Raw genomic sequence first — 23,149 nt, 5'->3', positions numbered from 1 at the left:
ATGTGCTCCGGTCAAATGTAAATAATGGTGTCAATACTGCCGTATCAGTTTGAGCCAGATCAGACCCAGAAAGCGGCAATGAAGAGAGTCAAGCAACCTCCGCAAACACGGCTCTTACAAAACGTTTCTGAATGGTAAATTTTTTATTATTATTATTATTCTATTCTAATCTACTATTATTATATATGAATTCCGATATGCTGTTACTTTAAAATGCTACTGCTGCTTGTTAGCTTTTGAGATACGGTTTTCTCCTGATTAAACATTTAATATAACTGAATAAATGACTGAGTAATACAGTTTTTTAAAGTTATTGTTTTAACTTCAGCAGCTGAAGTTTGCTGTTGCGATTAGGCTATATAATTTTTTGTAACTTTATACACGTTTGTCTTATACACACAAAATAGCATCGAACTAACTGGCTATAAACAAACAGCGTTGGCATTGGTTTACGTTCCTGATCAAATCGATCGTCATAAAATATACATGGAAAATACATTTACAAAATTAGTACATAATTACAAATTCAGGTTCAAAATGTTTGTACGCGTTTGTACGTGTAAGTGGCTACTAAAGCCAGCGCTGGCATTTGTTTACGTCCTTGATAAAACTAAAACATTACGTCTGAAATTATACATGCAAATACATTTAAAATGATTAAGTCTTACTTACAGGTTGTGGCCCAACAACTGTTGTCTCTGGTTGTAAAGTTGGAACTGCTTCATGTTTTAGTAAGAGTTTCTTGTTGAATCCGGCATTGAATTCGTGGAGATTCTGGAAGCTGTCTTCCGTAAAATGCGCAGCACAGAGAGCTATTACGATTGACATTTTCAGGAACATAATCAAACATAAATTTTAGCCATTGTTGACGAACTACAGCGTCCATATGAAGCCCGAACACAGAAGACCTGGCAGCTGGGTGAAAATAACACACTTTCGACGGCATGGCTACAGCTCTCCACTAACTCTTCCTCTTCGACAAAGCCGCAGAAATATGGCCATGCCCCCTTTTTTGCATGGGTTAGTTACGTATAAAACCCGGGAAGTATCTCGTTGTAGTCCCATTCGAGTCGTTTTTGTAGGCATTAAACTTCCTGATTTTTAAAAGACGATATCTCTGCTTACGTTGAACTTTCAGCGCAGCAACTTTGCAGATAATGTTCATGCACCAACAGCAACATTACACACTATTTAAAATGAAAAAAGTGAAATCACAATCAACCACCCCTTTAATTTATTTTTAATTCCTTCAGCAAAGCTGAATTCTCAGCAGTCATTACTCCAGTCTTCAGTGACAAACATGATCCTTTTTTGTAGAAACAGTGACACATTTTTTCCCCAGGATATTTTTTTTTTATGAATTTTTTATGAATAGAAAGCATTTATTTTTAGATATTATTTTTTTGGTATCAATATATAGGTATTTACTGTGGTTTTGGATCAATTCTATTTCATATAAATATATATTTTTTATAAATATATAAAATATATTTTATCCCAAATTTGTTTGTTTCAGTGTGTACTGTGTTCATCATCCGTTCATCATATAAGGAGTTCTCCACACACAGTGTCCACAGGAGACTATACTGTCTATTGATTTCAATACAGGGGAGGAATAATGTACAGGGGAGGAATAATAATGGAGGAATAATGTAATACGATTACATTGAACGGAGCTTATATGATGAACGGAGCTGCTGTAGACAGCGAGGCATCTCACTAGGTTTTGGAACACTGGCTGGGATGGCTTTCCCCAGGTGAGATCCCATTAAAAAACAGGTGAATATTTTTAGAACTGAGGAAATGCTGAAAAGAACTGCAACAGCAGCATCATTAATTGTGCTTTATGGGAAGGGAATATTGCACCCAGTTTTTAGGTCACACTGTGACTTTCCAAACAGCAGGCCAAAAAGTGCACAATCTAGCCTGCTGTGAGCGAGCTAGACTTTATTTCCACCATTACAAATAACTTGTTATTTATAAAATGTGCCGTAAGAACCTACGAGGTTGTAGCAACGAACGTGTAAGCGAGTAAAAATGAAGAAAGGGTGTCAAAGCTCGGCGCAACAGTGAACTTATCAAACACCACAACTGCGGTTTTACTTATTCGACTTCAATATTGACTGACTGCAAGAAGCATCCAACATTTTCATTTGGCACGAGACACTCACAGTCAGGGTTCCAAAAAGAATGTGGTTTAAAAACAGAATAAAAAAAAACAGAAGAAAAGCTCTCACCCTGCCCTTCCTTGTCAGTAATTATCTCTCTGGGGACAATCGCTCCATTCCAAAACACAACCCACACTTACATTCTCTCTCTCACACACACATATTCCCAGCATAAAAATGCACAAGCAGCTCCCATGACTCCATGTTTTACCCTCTCTGGTGGGACAGTTAGATTCAAAGTGTGAATTATGAATAAGTAACGATTAGGTATGGGTTCAAATAGAGATTTGAGGATATACAACCTGCCCCTCTCAGAGGAGAAAGAGGTGAAACTGGAATAATAATATATACCAGAGAGAATTTGTCAAAAGATTGTGTAGTGCTTTTGCTATCTAGCTGATCATTTGCTAGTTTCCAGTTCAATCAACTATTAACCTCTGTTTTTTCTGCTGTTTACAATATGCAATTCAAAATGTCCAGGGATGTCAACAGTATAGTCTAGTAATAAGCCATGCCACTGTTTTCATTTACATAATTAAATATAAGCAATTGGTTGCATATTTGCCAATATAAATCTGGTTCCATCACCTTGATAAAATAAAGGCAAGGAAATAAGTGAGGAAATAGGTAAGGAGGACTAATGAACACACACACACACACACACACACACACACACACACACACACACACACACACACACACACACACACACACACACACACACACACACACACACACACACACACACACACACACACACACACACACACACACACACACACACACACACACACACACACACACACACACACACACACACACACACACGTTGGGTTTCCATGATTTATGGGGACTTTCCATAGACGTAATGGTTTTTATACTGTGCAAACTGTAAATTCTACCCCCCTACTCCAACCCTACCCCTAAACCTATCACAGAAAACTTTCTGCCATTTTAGATTTTCAAAAAAGAGGAGTCTGTATGATTTGTAAGTTTGTTTCCTCATGGGGATCAAAAAATGTCCCCATAAGGTCAAAATTACTTGTATTACTATACTTATATACTATAACGTAGAGAATGCCAACACACACGCACACACACATAACTAGTGTGGAATTCAGTGCCCAGAATATGAAATATTCATCTTTCATAAAACTTTAATTCAATCCCTCTTTTTCTCTCTTCCTTCCTTTCTCCTTATCTCTCAAACTTTCGTCAAAGTGCATTGATCTCAGAGAAAAAAAAAAGAAAAAAATGAAATGATGACATATATATATAGTCGATAGGGCGAACAAGAATTTGGTTATCCTCAAAATGTCTGTCTGGAGTGTCTGGACAACCCAAACCCTTGGGTTGGTCTTCCTGCTGATTAGTCTGACAGTTTTCTGCAAGCCATATCGAAAACGTTTATGATACTTTTATTCTGCTTATTGCTTTTGTCATTTTTGGAGCTTGGCAGACTCAATATGTTCACTATGAATTGAAGTTTAACAAGAGCCACATAACGATTCCTAAAAAAATTATCTTTTTGTGTTCCACTGAAAACAAAACAGCATATAGGTTTGGCACGCAAGAGAATAAGTAAATGTTGACCTAATTTAACATTTTAGGTGAACTACAAAAAAAAAAACTCTTGGTCATGTCTTAACATGGGTTTGAGTTATTTTAGAGGTCAGAGTGTGTCAAATGATCTGTGCTACGGTGACCGATTGGAAAACTGATCCAGCAGATAAAAAGATTGTGACTGTGATACACCACAGAGAATATTCTGACTCATCACATCTCGGTCTCATTGATGTGGAGGATGGGTAGAGAGCGAGAGAGGGAGGTTGTCTGATAGATTCCGAGTTCTCCCCTCTTCAGCGGTAATCCCCGAAGACATCCGCGCCAAAACGAGACACAGGCGAACAGCTCCACTCACCCACAACCGCCCTCACAACACGCTTGGCCTCACACCACTGCCTTTGTGTGTGTGTGTTTGTCTGAATATGTGCTGTGCTTTTCCCATGAGTCCTGATCCACACCTCCCCCCTTTCCCCTCCATCCATAATTCAGGAGAGGCTGGCTTGGCCCACTCTCTCTCCCAGCTACACTGCTCATGGGGCACATGCTTCCTCAAGGGCTCCCGGACGGATGCCACCACAACCGTATCAACCAGTATGACTTCCCATCATCTTCCAGATTTGATTTATTGAAATGTCTATCCTCCATCAACATGGAAACAGTGACTCAATAGGAGACAGCTGGAGTTGCACTTTCAGTATGGCAATATATGGGGAACATTTTTGGAAGTGAAAAACTTTAACCATGTAAAGCCTGACATGAAGTAAAAAAGAAAAAAGAATAATTTTTCCATTCAAGGTTTATTGAACCTTTAGACAAAATATTAAAACATTTTTGGATGGGTTTTTTGTTGTTGTTGTTGCTACGTATCACATTACATCAGGCTTTTACAGCTCATATATTATGATATAGGAGAATATATAGAGCTCAAGGAGGGGGAAAAAACACCTCGATTTTATTTAGAGGTCCAAACTTAGCAAAAATGCAATTTGGTCAGTTGCAGATATTTACATGGCCAAAAAGTAAGGTGAAATTCTGATAGCTTGTAATGTAAATCAGTTAGATCTTTATAAAAGTATAGCAGAATACTAACATAAAATGCATATAAAAACATGGCAAAACATAATACAATGCAGAACAATGATGATTGAGAGATAAACAAATAAACGTTCCTCAAAAGTATGATCACTGTTATTCACAAATGAATCTCTAAGGCTTGATTACTGTAATGCTTATATGCCAGAATTACTTATTTAAAACCTACATATCAGATCTTTTGAGCCTCCATTCTGCTGCTAACTGTTCCAAAATTGTGATTAAAAACTAAAGGCGACAGGGCTTTTTCAGTATGTGCACCAAGGCTTTTGATTACCTTACCTTTCTTATGGTTTTCTTTTTCAGATATCTGCATTAAAGAATCTCTTAAAACGTGATTTTTTTAAAAATATAGATATATAGAATAAGCGTTAGTATTAATGAGTCAAGCTGTTAAAACAGTTTAAACATTCTCCTAAATATTACAGAACAAAGAAAGTTTCTAGGTTCTTTAAAGCACCAGAACATAAAGTAAATACTGAAGAACAGAATTCAAAGTTCATTGTGGAACATAAAAAGGTTCTCCTACAGCATCACACTGTAAAACGGCAACTTTTTGTTCGCAATATGAGCACATTTACTTTGAAGATATGGGCAGAATGTGATCCAAGACAATCTCTTCATCAAGTATTCCATGTGTCAGAAACATCTCCAAAGTTTCTGTTACACCACAGGACTCTTGAAGCTTGTATCATTGTCACTGTCAGGATTCAGTGCAGCATTTAAGCCCTCTTTTAGCCCTCTGCTGGGCTCAAGATGATGCTTGTAGATATGGCCTTGTCTCTGCCACTGATAAAGAGCATGTGGGAAGTCTTGTTCCAAGAGGTAATTCCTCCCTTTGTGCCACGATCAATCCAACACCACCCTCCCATTCCTCTTGAGTGAATTATGAAGTGGGTGGGAAGGTTCCCTGCCGGGTTTGTTTAAATAACCTCCGACTTTACTGCTGCGCGCACCTGACGCCGGGCCTACAGGAACAATGCCTCACATCAGGTAGAATAAGAGATAGAATGCTTGAGGATGAGATCGACAGAAAATGATGGTATGATGGAAGGAGGTTAAAAAAAGGACAAAGATAACGGCTTAAGGAATATAGCAAATCTGGTTCCTACCACATTGTTTATGTTACTTTTAATTAGTACACTTATTTTTTACCACCAAATAACTGATCATATATCAATTTAATATACAATTCTGTTCAAAACTTAAGGTCAATAAGATTTATTTTAAAATAAATTAATACTTTTATTCAGCAATGATGCATTAAATTGATCAAATGAAGAGATTTATAATGATTTATAATTTAAAATCTTGCAATAAAAATGCATCACAGTTTCCACGAAAATATTAGGTAGGTTTATAACATTGATTAGGAAATGTTTTTTGAACAGCAAATCAGCATATTACATGATGTCTAAAGGATCATATGACACTGAAGATTGAATTAACGGCTGCTGAAAATTCAGCTATGCATCACAGGAATAAATTACATTTTAAAATATACTATAACAGTTATTTTAAATTGCAATAATATTTCACTACATTACTGTTTTACTGTATTTTTTTTTATCAAATAAATGAACCCTTGGTGAGCATAAGAGACTTCAAAAGACTTAAATCATAAAAAAAAATCTTTTGAATGATAATAAACAATTTAAAAATGTTAAAAAAGTCTCAGGTTTATGTATATAGCCCGGTTCCCTGAGGATGGGAACGGAACGATGCGTCACCGCAATGACTCGGCATCGATGTTCCCTTGAAATTGAACCTCAATCTTAATATCTATAGTGTGTATATGGCTGGTGACATTAGTTGACAAGTTAGTTAAGTTAGCGAAGAAGTCTGATGAGAACATCAGCAACATCCCTTTCTGAAGACTGGCATGTCAAAAAGTACATATGCTGGTGGTCATCACTACTGAACTTTTTCACAGTAGAGATATGTTTCAGTCAATGGGGGCAACAGGACTTTGGGGACATCAGCAGAAAACAGAAAAAGAGGGAGTTCAGGAGTGAACAAAAAGCAAAACAAGACGCTGGGAGTTGAACTGAGTCCACATTCGGCACACAACAGCGGTGAGGAGGGGAAACAGAGCTACATAAACATTTAATACCCTGATGACACATATATATCCTCCATCCATTAGTTTTACATTAGTCCATTATAAAAGAGCCTGACCAAATGCATGCATTATCAATATAGCTAGCTATGTGTCTCTGTAAGAGTTTGTGTACGTCTACAAACTACTTGCCAAAGCTTGAGTGTCCTTTTCCATAAGGTCTCTGAGTGTATAAGAAGAGAGCACCTCACGTTCATTATGCATGGACCATGTCGACTTTCTGGAAGGTTCTAGGCTCAAAAGTGCACCAGGCTCCTCATAACTCCTAATTTTTTCATGACTCTGTATTTATCAAATCTACCATGCAGTGTGACTGCATGTCTGCCCCCATTCCTGGGTAAAACAAACATGCACACACACACACTACAATAACAGTGCCCTGCTCATTTCTGAGAGCTTTAATGGATACGGTAAACACTCAACCAGTTACCTGTTTGACATGATCGACCACTTTTCAGGGACACACACTTTCTGTATCTGTATTAATATGAGGTTAGACCAGGGTGCACATGTGTGTATCATGGCTGTGCATGCACCAGCCACACACTGACACATGCTCTCGCATACACGCGCACAAGTCTGATGCTGATCCGGAGGCGAATTAAAGGGATAGTTCACTTTGAAATACATTTTTGGTATGTTTTAGCTTACCTCAAGGGCATCCAAGATGTAGGTGTCTTTTTTTCCGCAATAGTTTCAATTTTGATATTTTTAGGTCAAACCGTTCTTGTCTGTCAGTCATATAATGCAGGTCGATGGTCACTGTCTCAAAACACAAGCACAGAGTCCAAATTAAAACAATTCCCCGTCGTCCAAATTAAACAATTCCCCATCGTAAGTACACATTGATGGCCTAAGACACGAAACGAGCGGTTTGTGTGAGAAAACGAACAGTATTTATATTGTTTTTACCTCTTATACGCTGCCATGTCCAAGTGATCTGATCTGACGTGTACGCAGACAGGTGCATAGATATATACACTAGATGTCGCCTTAAAGACATTCGTTCCAATGAACTGCCGTAGACAAGGCGACATCTAGTGTGTATATATCTATGCACCAGTCTGCGCACACGTCAGATCAGATCACTTGGACATGGCTGCGTATAAGAGGTAAAAACAATATAAATACTGTTCGTTTTCTCACACAAACCGCTCGTTTCGTGTCTTAGGCCATCAATGTGTACTTACGATGGGGAATTGTTTAATTTGGACGACGGGGAATTGTTTTAATTTGGACTCTGTGCATGCTCTTTGAGGTGGTGACCATAGACCTGCATTATATGACTGACAGACAAGAACGGTTTGACCTAAAAATATCAAAATTGAAACTAGGCCTACTGCGGAAAAAAAGACACCTACATCTTGGATGCCCTTGAGGTAAGCTAAAACATACCAAAAATTAATTTCAAAGTGAACTATCCCTTTAAGACGGATAGTACAGTCGATATTGTTTTGTTATTGAATAAGGAGACAGCAGGAAGAGCAGAGAAAGACCCATCCTATCTCAAAGCTGTTCTCTTTTCCTGCTGCCCACACACATACACACATATGCTCAGAAACAGTGCCATTAGACACACACATACATTTTCATCCAGTGCACAGATGCATTTAACATCTCTGTAATCTCAACGGTATCAATCCAGACCCGCAGATACACCATACGAGAGCGCTCATATAAAAACACACAGAGACCATCTCGAGGTTGTTTTGAAACTTGGGCTGTCAGTCATCTGAGACCTGTGTCTTTGCCAGCGCCGGACTGCAGCTGAGCCTGCTCAACCCCCCACACTGTCAATCACAGCTCGCTCTGTCTCTCTTTGCTGTGTTTTCCTTCACAAGTCATCTTAAACAATAGACTCTCCACCTCAAAAAAGTTTGAAAGGTTTATGTAATCTAGGACTGGCAATTAATTCGCTGTCGGGTGGAAACCTTGTATGTCCGAAACCACTACTTTTCAGGAAGTGGAAAAAACACTGTCTTTTTAAAATAATTAAACACAGTCTTATTGATATTGTGGCTTATTTTTAGTTATATTGTGGTTTTGATATATGGTCAGACACTTGCAGGTGTCATTATATTATTAACATTGTACTCCAAAATCAAGCTCCAATGGAGTTACAAGGTTTTAGACCAGCGAATTTCAGACATACATGTTCTTTCCATCATTAGAATGGCCACATCTGAGGCAGTAAGTGCATCACATTACATTTCCATTAACTTATCCACCTTATTCCTACGCCCCATGACGCCTCGCAGAAAATTATGGGTGTAACTTCCTTTAAGCTGTAAACAATCAGTGAAAAGGCTCGCTCTATGAACGCAATATGTTAAAAAAGTGTCACAATGAGATGACATTAATCTACTCACCCTTCAACCATTGAACATTAAAAGGAAATTTGAAAGTGTAAGAGCATCAACAAGGTATTTCAACAGACCAAATAACCCCAAAAGCGCGAGTCTTTCCACAGCAATAACAGACGGGTTAAATATCACTGTAGTAATATATATCTGTATTATTATGTAAGTTATGTTGCCTTAATCAAAAATATTCATAAACTTCAGCATTACGTGACACTATTTCAAAGGGATTTCTGTCATTTTGACAGATTATAAATTGCATTTACCTGTGAAAACAAACCTAGAAAGAGACGTGAGGATTTGAGGAGAATAACGAGATTCTTCCTGTATTCCAGTGAATTATTAATGGAATATATCGTAAATTAAATTCGGGAGAACAGACCACAAATGTGCAGTATATGTTGTCCTTTTCATACTTTTACAGCAGATTGCAAAAGGAAAAAAAGAAAATAATCACGAGGAAAAGATAGAATATCTATCTTGCCATAGATATTCTTGTTATAACATGTCACGTTAAAATACCAAGTATAACGTTATTCTCGTGATGCCTGAAAGTAAATCATGAAAGAAAATTGACAGCTCATCCAGTCAAACTGACGGATCATCTTTATTTGTAGGGCAACCTTATGATTTGAAATGATTCGTTTCAGCCTTTTTGAATGGATGTTCCCCAAACCGGAAGTGACACACCCATAATTCAAAACGCAGTAAGGTCGTCAGGAATAAGGTGGATAGGTTGTAAAGTTTATTGTAGCTATGTGTGTGCTTTTTTTGGACAAAATTCTCATGTTATAAAAGATGACAACAAATACTAGAATAAGGCACTCTGCTACACAACACAAATACATTAAACATTAGCCTTTACATAGATGGATAGTGTTTCTTGAGTACTGTGGGTACGGCTCCTATCTCATTCTGTACTGCCTGTTGTCAGTAGAAGTGTGGTCACATTAGCAAAATTTTTAGCAAATTCACATGACCAACTTGAATTCCTATTGAAATGACTAGAAGCATAATTGTGGTTAGGGAAAGCATGTAGCAGCAGATGACTGGGATGAATGCGGGGGCAAACTTCCCCACTATCTGCTTTAAGCCACGACGAAAGGAATACTGTTTCCGGGTCCAAGCCTTTACTCCTTTCAATTGAGAATACCATCTCAACAGCTGTTTATGAGAACTGTTTATTCATTTCACACATTTTAAGCTAAGCATATTAAAACTCACAGTGTATATACATTATTTGGGGTCACTGCATCCCGGACACCAATAATTTAATAATTCATAAAAAATGAATCCCTGTCTGGCCATTTTAAATTTTGGTATGCCGATAAAGGTTAGGATCATGATTTTTTTGGTAGTATAGCACACCGTGAGTGTACATTAGCATAATTTGTTGCTTGCTTTTGGCATCTTATTGACCCAGAAACAGTGACATGTGACGTTGGACTTGTGCAGATATTGTAGGTGAAATACAGTACATGAAAAGAGCTAAATCGCTTGTAACCCCAAACAAACACAAAGACGTTCAAAAGCAATAAAAAGTAAAAGAGCATGTCAGCTTTATATTTGCATTAGGCAATGGCCACCCACCCAGCATGTAACAATTCTGTAGCAGGCCAGGCACAGGTGTCATGCACCAACAACAGCATAAAGTGTTCAATTCTAGTCACTTTGGGAACAACATTTTTACATTTTCTTCATTACTCCTTATGTGTAACGTTACTGTACCTATGAGCTACAAACCACTATCAAAACACCCAATAACAGTGCACCCCAAAAAAAAAACACCCAAAAAAAGCAGCCTAACGTAGCAGTACAGTGAGGGTAGCAGGTGCACCATTGTACATTAATATACAACATGAATCTAACCATAAAGTTACACTGTACATTGCTGGTGTTTTGATACTGTTTGATGGAAAATGTTTGACCTGTAATACAGAAACATTCACAAGTTTTTCGTGCATTTGTTTATCAAATCCAAATTCAAATTGGGCATCACTAGTTCTGGGCTGAGTTTCCCAAAGCATCGATCTACTTAGGTTTTGCGCATCGACAGCCCTGATTTACTATATAAACATATAGCAGAATACAAAAGAACACATGGCATGATTGCTGGAATTATTGTCAAGTTTCTCAGGTCGGTAAATTGTAACATCTTCGAGATTTATCAGTGAAATTTTACTGGGGCTTATAACATGTTTGACTCAATTCGAACCTGATTAGTGAGTGTAATGTCCTCAGCTTCTTGACTTGAATTGACATTGAATCATTGACGCAGATGTCATTCTAAAGCAACGGCAACCAAAAGCAAAGCAGATTCCAGTCTTCATCCAAATCTGCTAATACATTCCTCTTTGTTTTGTTTGTTATTGTCTGATGAAGTGTTGCAGTTCAGTGGTGGAAGTTTTCTAGGGTATCGCAGTTGCAAGGGCATTGCATCATGCTTTGAAATTCGTCCTGGCCTTGCCTCAACCCAAAACAAGAACAGTGTTTCAGATCAGATATTAATTATTCCCCCGCTAATAATGTCCATGAGGAGAAATGTGAAGAAGAAAGTGAACTAAAGCACTTCACAGTATTTCAGGAATCAGCTAAAAAAAAAAAAAACAGAAACAGAAACAGAAACAGGCTGTAGTATCTGTGATGGTCTTCTGTTCAGGTTTAGGTGCTGCAGATCAATGAGCCAAAATGTTCATTTGTAAGATTCCTATCTTCAGATGATAAATGTGGTGGTATATTTCAAATGAAGTCACATACATTGTAAGTCCTATTCCAAAGACAAGTGAGTTTCTGTCTCTAGCCTACATACTAACATACGCAGCTGGCTTCTAAGGCGTAATGGAAATGCATAAGTGACTGATTTGGAACGGTCTACATGGCAGCAGCTCCACGCTCCACACTCTTGCGTGAAGCATGCAGGGGACTTGATCACTATTGATTTCAATGGATTTTGATATTGTGGACTAATATCACTAAGCTAATGACACATTCTAATGTGCATTAAAATAGTATACAATAATATTGGGTAAAATATGTTATAGATGTATTATACATAAATTATTATTTTAATTACTTTATTAAAATAGATAGAAATATATAATAATGATAAACAAATACATATACATTATGATACATTATTACAAGCAGAGGAGACAAGAAATGAGAGTGAACTAGAAGGAAAATACTTGTCCTGGAGAATGAGATTGAGAGAAATAGAAAAGAGACAGAGAAAGTGAGGCCATTTAAACTAATGTATTTCAATAATCTATCCATTATCCATCCCTACACAATGGTACTGCGGTGAAATAACGCCCACATCTCACATCGTACATGTTTGTGTGTATAAGTGCAAAGTCCTTGCATCTTAAGCTTCAATGCCTCTTGTTTTTCTGCTTGTAAGGGATATTTTGAAATGTTTGGAGATGGTTTGAGGACATTTCTCAGTACTGAAGGAATCTGCTGAGGGTTTTTATAACTATATGGAATTTTTATAACCATCATATTAATGTTAAGCCTTTAATTACATTTATTTAACAAAGATATATTAAAACAAAGATATTATTGATATTCTTCATATTTATTTTACTAGCATAAAATATAAACAGTTTCAGTATGAAATTAAATTTAGATATAAGGTTAAAAGAACAAAACATGTTCAATCAGAGTCCTTGTTATTACCTATTTACAATAATGACTTGCTGACAGTACATTATCCTGTTTATTCAGCTACTTACCAAATAAATAAATAAATGTGCATATTGATTTAAGATTAAATTATTTTATTAGTTTACTTGTAGATTATCTTAAAGCTTCCGCTAAGGTTACCAAGGACACCAAATCAATTATACAGGTTAGTAAAACATCTGACCACAGAATCAAGTATTCCAGAGAGTGCATTAAAAATGAGAGACTGGAAGCGTACGATATGACCTTATTTCGAATAAATAATTCATAAACAGGTAAATACATTAAATCAGGACATGGTGAACAAAAATTGGATTAGATTATCTTTGATCTGATATCTTGCAATGTAAAGCAGAGGAATGAGTTACTCAATAAAACCTGAACAGTGATTACTGTAAACATGTCATGCAAAGACAAGCAAGGATAAACAAGCATACTGATGTGAGGCTATACTGAAGCAGAAAATCCTTAATGATCCTTGGTGGAGTGAGGATCGAGAAATGTATAAAGGGCCCGAGCAAATGTAGTATGCAGTGCTTGTGTATGTGTGTGTGTGTGTGTGACAGTGATGGAGTGAGGGTGTATGTTTGTGGCTGAAACTAAGAGGAGTCATTTCTGAAGACTAAAGATGAGCTGTCACAAGAGACGGACTGAACTCCCCCTTCAATCGATATGGGGGATTGGTTCCCTATAGGCCTCTGGAGCCGATGCAAGATTTTGGTCTTTCCACTTTTAAACACTATATCTGAAGATTATAAAATATTACTTTCTGAAATGTAGACTTTACATACAAAAAACCCTTTGAAACTATATTGGGGAAAATACATCTTAAATGACAAATTAAACATTTTAGTGTTTGAATTTTACATCTTTGTTCAATTATAAGAATTCAAACTGCACAAAATGAAGAAACATATTCTGCCATGTCTTGAAAATAGGCTAAAGCTGCAGCTATTGTAATGCAGTCAAATGGCATATTCATTTGGCATAATAAAAATATATATTTCTGAATCTATCAGCACTACAAAGAACCCTGGGAAGGGAGGGGGCTTCAGTCAATGTTTGACTCACTCGTTCTTTGCAACAGGCAGAGTGTTCTGCATGACTAACCAAAAGCAGAGAACTCAATAAGGAAAGACAACGCAGCTCAAATCATCAGAGATAGATATATATAGAGAGAGAGAGAGAGAGAGAGAGGGAAAGTGTGCAGAAGAGAAAAAAAGACCACCACCACCACCACCACCAAAAAAATAAAAATGGACAGACTAGCAGAGCTTTAGCAAATACAGCCAAAACTACATTAGGGAGCTCACTGAAACAATAACTCTCTAATGGTTTTTAAAGTGGCAAATTCTAGCAGACCTGAAGATAAAATAATTAGTCAGTTTACCAATTACAACACTTTCTTAGTATAGTTCTCAATATGACAAGGAAGGCGATTAACACCCGTGTTGTTTTCATGTGACATTTAGGGGCAGTTTCTGAAAACTTGTTCCCTGGAAGAGCAATATAAGTGGATAAAATCTGGAACTGGCGGGTTTAGTTGAATCAAAGTTCTCTACTGATTTTTATAAGATTGGTATCTTCCAACATTTTCAGACTCCATAGACACAATGGACCCTATCTTACACCCGGCACAATGCAGCGCCAAGCGTGACGCAAGTGTTTTTTGCTAGTTTCAGTCCAACGCAGTTATCATTTTCACGTCCTGCGCCAAGTTGTTTAAATAGCAAATGCATTTGCCCCCATTTGTGCGTCCATGGGCGTGCTGGTCTGAAAACGAGGTGTGTTCTGGCGCATTGTTGGCACGTTGCTATTTTGAGGCAACAGAAATAGACTGACCATTTTTCCCATCGTTAAACTAGCAAAAGTGGATTCAGACACGCCCTAAGTGAACTTGCGCCCTGTGCTTTAGACCATGCGCTTAGATCGTTAAAATAGGGCCCAATATCACAATCATGTACTCGCTTGCTTGTTTTTTAACTGGCACCAGTTCAAGCACAATTGCAGACAAGACAACATGGCACAAGAAAAAGGCTTAAATCTTACTGTATCTTTTTGGTCCATCCTCCAAACAGAAGGAGAGGGTCAATGTAGCATCCTCCTCAAAGAACTCTGTAGCAAACGCATCCCACCACAGACTATCACTCTCCTGGGGAAGAAGGAGAGTCACGGTTAATTAATGGGAGTTAATTATATGGTGTGATATGCTTTGTCAGTCTCAGAAGTCTATTTAATGAGGAAAATGAGGAAACATTTTTATGTTTTGTGTATAGCTCCACTTGTTTTGGGGATTTTATAACACTAGCATTCAAAAGTTTGGGGTCAGTAAGACTTTTTCAAATTAAACCATAAAAATATGAGGAAAACATTTATTTATTTCAAATATTTTAAATGTGAGAGGGGAACACTAAACTTGGTTAAGGTATTTATCTGATAAAATTATTTGTCAAAAAAGGCAAACAACAGCTACAGGTTTTATTTTACTATTTAAAAAAGCTCACAGGAAAAAACATACACTGACAACATAATCAGTTATTGATTTATCTTGTTTTTGCATGTGTTCATAATTTCTTTGTAGGAAAAGTTATGACCACACAATTTGGCATGTTTCACTGCAATATCACAAATAAAACAATTGATTTCAAGCAAAACTATGACATATGCTTACAAAATTTTCATGTGACCACGAGAGCATCAGTTCAGTGGAACCTACCATCCCTGATGTCGTCTTCTTTCTCTTAAAGGGGTCATAATTTGAGAAATCAAATGTTCCGTGACATATAAGAGGTCATTGTTTTGTTTTGAGTTTCAGAACTCGAAAGTTCCTTGTTTTTCCAAAAACAGCTTTTATTGAAACCGAGCTTAGAAAACGATTTTGTCACATTATTACGTCATAGTGTGACGAAAGTCCGCAACTGATAGTTGTAATTTGCTGTTCTTTCCTTTTCTTCAGCATTTATGTGGTTAAAACGCTTGTTTTTCATGGCAACGGTGTGTTATACTTAGCAACGGTCTGTTATCAAGAAATAACAGACCGCATTCTACGTTAGAAGTCAACCAAGCCATGTAATAATTTTATTTAAAACACGACACTGCAAATGACAACGTATGTTTTTCACTTTATCGAATAGTATGAACTATGAATAGTCTAAGAATGACAGTGTGACAAACAGTGGCAGTCCTAAACAAACAGTCATAATTCCATTCACATGAAGTTATCACAAGTTATCATTTGCCAACTATAACTGTGGTAACTCAAAAAGTGCTTAAACTTTATTTGCAACAACCAAGATTGATAAAGCATATGTAATAAGCATAAATGTAGCACTTAGGCAAATGTTTCAACTATGTTGCAAGATATTTTTCAACGTCGAAAGTTTTCAAAATAATGTTACAATAGCAGCGGGAGTTTACTTGCAAGTTTTGAATGCGAATCAAAACGAAAAGTTCAAAAGAGACAGTCAAACCAGGACAGAAAATAGCTTATTACAGTACTTCTAAATTAGGATGTTTTTTTATGTAAAAATCTTGATAACATCATAAGTGGACCTTATTATAAAAAATGCAGTTCATGACCCCTTTAAAAGCTCATTTTGCATCCATTCTGCGATCTAGCATTCAAATTACATGAGCCCAGAGCTTCTAAATGCAAGATTTTTCCTTAATTAAAGACTGGTTATGTAGAGGGCACCTGTGCACTGTTATTAAAAGTCGACAACAACAACCAAATTCATTATAAATAATGTACATCCAGGGCACCTAGAAACTCAAAATCCACTGCTAATGGAAAGATTTACTAATTCGGTTGAATTAAATTAAGGCCACTCCATCAGATGGGCACGCTAGCTCAGAACATCCTCAGCGTATGTAAAATTAGACTCCACGGCATCCTGTGATTGACAGAGCTCTGATTCTAACAGACGTCGTTTAGGCCAACGTTGCCATCTAGCCAATGTTGCCTGGTGACAGATCACAAGCCCTCTCAGATGTTTACAATTAGGGCTGTCGACTTCAGGCAGCGTCACATTCCACAGTGGCCGACCCTGGAGACCTTTACTCCCGAGTCTTGTATTCGAGAAGCGCTGTTTTCCAGCGCTGAGAAAGCGTTCTCATCTGCTCCGTGTTTTGGGAGTGAGTCAGTGTCCTATTACAATCTGCTGTCTTAGTCACTTGTTGTAAGTGAATGATCAGTTTTGACACCTTTTTCCATTCAATAAGGCAGGAGGCTGATGTTGTCCAACACAGCTGGTTGTTAGCACAGCACTATCACCCATGACACACACACACAGTTTTGGCTAACACTCTTTTCCGTGCTTTCTACTTGTGTATGTGTGTTTTCATGTGTATGTGTGTGAATAAACCTGTAGTCACACTCAGCAGGATGCATGACTTCATCAGATAGTCATGTTTTCTTCATTTTTAGCTTATTTCCCCATCTTGGTCTCTTGTGGATTGGCAAATCTTTGAGGTTACAACCTTCCTTTTCTTTAATCACTAGGCCAATTGACAGATTTCATGAATCAGTTAGATTCTGATCCAAAAACTGATCCATAAACTATTTTGTAAACTATAAATATACTGTCATTTGGTGCATCACTAAAATATTAGGTTAAAATTAACCAGTTCAAATTTATTTTCTCTTTATTTTTTAGATATAATAACACTCAAATGTTATCTTGTACACTAACATTTAATTTGCACAGTTAAATTGTTTATAAGTTTTATTATTTAGTATTAAGTTTTTATATCAACTTTTTTAATGGTTCTCCAATTCGTTGTTGCAATATAAATAAAAATTATTTAATGGTGGCTGTCATAACTTTAATTAAAAGCTTTTCATTACAAATGTATTCAAACATTCAATAAATGAGACATCACTAACATGTTACTCAAGAATATAATGAATATGGAATCTAATGGATATATTAATAAAAAATTCTCCTCTCTAGAGTTATTGTTTTCGAGCTGACTAATACGCTATGGTCATTGAATGGCTTTTCTGAGGTAAATGTAACATTACGTGACATTGTTTACAAGCTGTTTTATTGACGTCTTTCTGCAAAAAACTGATTAAGCGATTACATAAGAGATTTCAATAAGTTGTATTGTTTCTTTCAACATACCTTCTGATGTTCATTCAAGTTTATTTCGTGCTATAACTAAGTAACGAGGAAGAGGTGATCGGTTCACGTGCCGCTTGAACTGAGGCACTACAGCGATCTGTCATGCCACATTAAAGATTTATTGTTTGAATTTTAAGGTAAAAGTGAAAGAATTTGAAAGCTGAGACTGTTTCAAATGTTTAGTGAAGTTTTGTTAACGTATCAACCGAAAACAGCATAGACTAAGAAATCAATCTTGGGATTTAAGTATCGATTTTGATCAAAATTAAGTTTGATTAAAATCGATGAATCGTTATTAATCGTAAGTCAGCCCTACAAATCTCTTTCTTTCTTTCTTTCTTTCTTTCTTTCTTTCTTTCTTTCTTTCTTCCTTTCGTCAGTGAGTGTCATCTCCTTTTTAGCCATATTGCATGACAATCATGTAGTTGTGATTGAAATCCCACGACTCCCTGAGCTCTCTGCAGTTCAATATCTCTTTGCAGCTCATTGATGGATGCTCTTGAGCGGAGTTTATCAAACCGTGTTTGTATCAGCAGGTGTTGACTGCTCTCTTTGAGTGTTCATTGATCTCCTCCACTTCAACATCTTCCTGGTGCTGAGGTCAATGGCCCGCAGGGGGATCCATCAATGCTGTACAGTCACCACCAACGACCTTTGACCTCAGGTTACGTCCTAGTGCATAACACTGATGAAGTAATAGTTTAAGTAGCCTTTTTAGACTATGGAGTGGACCTTTTTTTTGTTATGGTCACTATATATACACTATTGTTCAAAATTTGTGGTCAGTCAATAATTAATACTTTTATTCAACAAGGACACATTCAATTTATCAAAAGTGATCCTGAATTAATGTATCAGTTTCTACAAATATATTAATCAGCACAACTATTTTCAACATTGATAATAGTAATAAATGTTTCTTGAGCACCAAATCAGCATTTTAGAATGATTTCTAAAGAATCACGTGACACTGAAGAAAATTCAGCTGTGTCATCACAGGAATAAATTACATTTTAAAATATATTAAAATAGAAAACAGTTATTTTAAATTTGAAAACTGCAAATGGGTGACCACATACATTACATTAAGAAACTGATTTTCAATGTCATTAATAATAATAATAATAACTTTTATTTTTATATTTTTATAGCAGCTTTTTAAAGTGTTTAAAGGGTCAGAATATAATAAAATGCATAAATTAATATTATATGTTAATATATATATTTACAATAAATATCTCATGATTACATAATCTATTATCTTTTTATCCCTATTTTAGTCTTGTAAATCACAATCAACAAAAGACATTCAGTGAAATCACTTCAATATAATGAAGACAATGACCCACAAGTACAAAACTGGTGAAAGGGTCTTCCATTATGCTGAGAAAACAAGATATCGAGCATATAGGTTGAGATAACATGGACGAAATATTGAGTTAGCATGTAACATAATTACTTTACACTGTCATTGTTTTAATTACTTTGATATAAGCTAATTACGGAAGAGCATTAATGGCTGCTAACAGCATTATCAGTATCTGCACCAGGACTCAGAGTTATAGGATTTCATTTATCTGGAAGGCAATCTGTACCGTCACAATCGATAGGAAATCTGATTGCCCATTTGCACTAATTAACCCTATTTAATGCCTCAGCAGCCCTTGCAAACAGTATCCGTAAACTTGCGTACAGGTGTGTGATGTGCCAAAGTTGGAAAGGAAGGACTGGATTTTTAACAGTTGAATAGGATCATTTCTTATACTGTACAAAAGTTCCCTAGCAATGTGATTTGCATTTATAGTGATATATCTGTGCCCCCCTGTTGCGCTGTTCTTGTATTTCTTTTTCTTTCTTTTTTTTTTGTGCTCTTGACTGACTGATGGAATAAACCAAAGCTGCTGCATTTCAGAGACATAGATCATGTTTGATAAAGATGACATATAACACTGCAGCCAAGAGAGAGAGTCGGCTATAGATCAGTAATCTGTAGCTGACATGGAAAATGAGAGGTTCCTGCCTCCAGTGCAGATTGTAGCTGTCTAGCATGCTATAGCTGATAGTGAGCTTTGATGTACTGCGCACAGATCAGTCCTTCAGGACCTCAGGTGAACTAACATGGGCGTCTGCACGGGCTGCCTGAAGATAAAGCCGTATTGATTGGAATGTCTAAAGGGATTCATCAATGTGCCAATGGTGGCTCTCGACCCAGTCACCATTCCGCAGGGGCCAAGCAACTCAGATTTATGGTAGATCCAAGAGCTTAGAGAAACAACAACGTCCCATATCCTTGGTAAATAACAATAGCAGGTGCTTTTTACAACACATAGCTACTGTAGACACAACAACTAACTGAACTTTTTACACACACACACGTTTTTTTGGGGACAGTGGCCCTCCAGGATCAGACCTCTCCTCTAAACCTATAGCCATCACAAAAACATTCTGCATTTTTACATTTTCAAAGAAGATGGTCAAGGTAAAAAATGTCAACGTAGGGTAGGTTTTAAACAGACCTCTCACACACACAGTCAGTTTTTTTCAACAATTTCACTAGTTTTTATCTTTATTTGGATTTGGATTTTTGAAAAAGTTCCAAAATTACTTTCATTTCAGTTTTAATGCTGCACATATTTATTTCATTCAAACAAATGCAATGTAAGTCACATCGGATAAAAATGTTTTTGCTAGATTTGCCAAAAATTTGTAAGCTTAATCTTCATGACTTTTGTTTGAGACTGTTTGCATTGGAAAACAATAGGATGTCAACAGTCAGGCTAGTTTTTGTTAGCATTTATTTATATATATATATTTTTTTAATTCATTAATCATTTTTATTTTATTTTATATTATGAAAATATTTTCCTTGTAATATAGTTTTCGTTTACAATAATAACCTTGCACGGTTGGGTATCGAAAATCTATTCAAATTCTGGAATTTGGTCAGGAATCGGATAATTAAAATTTCTATTTGCACTTGAATGGACAAAAACACATAAAAAAAGTCAAAATATGTCTAAAGTGAACGTAAACAGTTGACAAAGAAAACGCATGTGATCCGTGCAGCTCTTAAACTGACAACAGCCTAACACTGTCTGCTGCCGTCTCTAGAATAACGTTAATCAGACAGCAAAAAACAAAGGGAAAATTCACTCTCTCTTGCCTGCATAACTTTTGTAACTATCTTTGTAATGTACATTTTATTTATAAAGTGCAGTTTTATTTTACATTTGATTACAGTTTCTGTACCTAATTACCTAAAAATCTTAAACACTGTTTATTTCAACAGTATCTTTGTTCAGTTGTAATTCTTTTTTCAAAAAAATAATTTTTTTTCAAATTTGTTTATTTGTGCTTTTGTAATTACTAAGTGTTTACTTGTGTTTAAAATTTTTTGATTTAGAATAAATGTAAATGATAACTAAGTTTGTTTGTTTTCTACCTTATTGGAATCGAAATTAGGAATCGATAAGAATAACACTGTAACCCTATCTAACACTGTAACCCTTCTGCCATCATCTAAATTTAAATGTATAGCTTGGCAAACACCAGCTTCCAATGGTTGTTGGATTGTGCTGGATCAGTGTGTTCACCCTGTTGGTGTTTGTTGTGAACGTTTGAACAAGACAGCTGTGTTTCCTAACCACCTAAATATAAGTCTATTTTAGAATGAATTCCGGCATTGTGTTACAGCATTAATAGTACTACGAGAAGAATCAACATTTCTGTTTTGAATGGTGCGATGCTGAAGGCAACCTAATCGCTCACACAACGTGGGAATTGGTGTAAATTGCCCTTATATATCCACATCTGCAAACTGACATTTAAAAAGTCCTTAGCCAGGCAGACTCCATTTAGACTCACCTTTCAGGACTCATGAAATGTACACAAGGTCTTTGATGAGCTGAACAGAGCTGTGTGTGGGCAATCATGTGCAGGGTTTGTACAACTGCTGTTGAACTTCTTCCACCTACATCAGTGACAGCCACCGACAGATCTCAGGGAATACTAACTATGTAAACAAGCCAAAACCGCAGTAGAAATGGCAGTAAGCACGTAAACAATTCATGCATCAATTCATGATACCTCATTTAAGTAAACAAAGACAGCATAAACAACATTTATGGGTATTATTTTAGCAAGCTATTCTCGTCTGCTTGTCCTTGTTCTGCTGTTTTAAGAACAATGTCGATAATATTTGAGTATAAGGTTAAGTGCACATGATCTGAATTATGCAAATGCAATAAAGGCACGGGGAAGTGAACTAACATCCTTCAGAAAGTCCTCACCCTCAATGACACACAGCACTGAACACAACTCCAGAACTGTGCCAACATGTATTTTTGTTTGTTTGTTCAATCCGTTCTAAAGTTTGGGGTCAGTTAGGCTTTAAAAAAAAGAAAAAAGAAATTCATATATTTATTCAGCAAGGATGCATTAAACTGATAAAAAAATAACAGACTTTTTTTTATATACACACACATACATTATATTATATATATATATATATATATATATATATATATATATATATATATATATATATATAATGCTGTTCTTTTGCACTCTCTATTCATCAAATAATCACAGTTCCCACAAAATATTAAGCAGCACAACTGTTTTCAGCATTGAGCATTGATAATAATAATAATAAATGTTTCTTGAGCCCAAATCAGCATATTAGAATGGTTTCTGGATCATGTGACACTGAAGCCTGGAGTAATGAGGCTGAAAATTCAGCTATGACATCAAAGGAATAAATTACATTAAATAAATATTAAAATAGAAGTTATTTTTAAATTGTATTAATATTTCACAATGTTACTGTTTTTACTGTATTTGTTAATCAAACAAATGCAGCCTTGGACTCAAAAACATTAAAACGTCTTGAATGGTAGTCTATATATTTCTAAATGCATGTTTGTGCTGTAGTTGACACAACATTAAAGCATTTTCAGCAATTTTTGTGCAAATAGGTAAAGATGCATGAAGGTTCACATTCACAACCCATCCGAATATTGATGAAGTGCAGTA

At 36.3% G+C, this 23,149-nt stretch overlaps 1 protein-coding gene across 2 annotated transcripts in view; it reads right to left on the bottom strand.

Annotated features, from left to right (window-relative positions):
- Positions 1 to 23,149, bottom strand: part of ldb2a (LIM domain binding 2a) — a 58,745-nt gene that overhangs the window by 28,569 nt on the left and 7,027 nt on the right. For both annotated transcript variants that reach the window (XM_082177882.1, XM_082177881.1), the window contains exon 2: positions 15,039 to 15,141. In XM_082177882.1, the coding sequence (XP_082034008.1) occupies positions 15,039 to 15,141 (103 nt within the window). The remainder of the gene's footprint in view (positions 1 to 15,038; positions 15,142 to 23,149) is intronic.

Source organism: Leuciscus leuciscus (genome assembly GCF_965113295.1).
Source record: "Leuciscus leuciscus genome assembly, chromosome: 8".
In the NCBI taxonomy this organism is placed as follows: domain Eukaryota; kingdom Metazoa; phylum Chordata; class Actinopteri; order Cypriniformes; family Leuciscidae; genus Leuciscus; species Leuciscus leuciscus.
The sequence above is the reverse complement of the archived record's forward strand: the minus strand, read 5'-3'. Positions and strand labels throughout refer to the sequence as shown.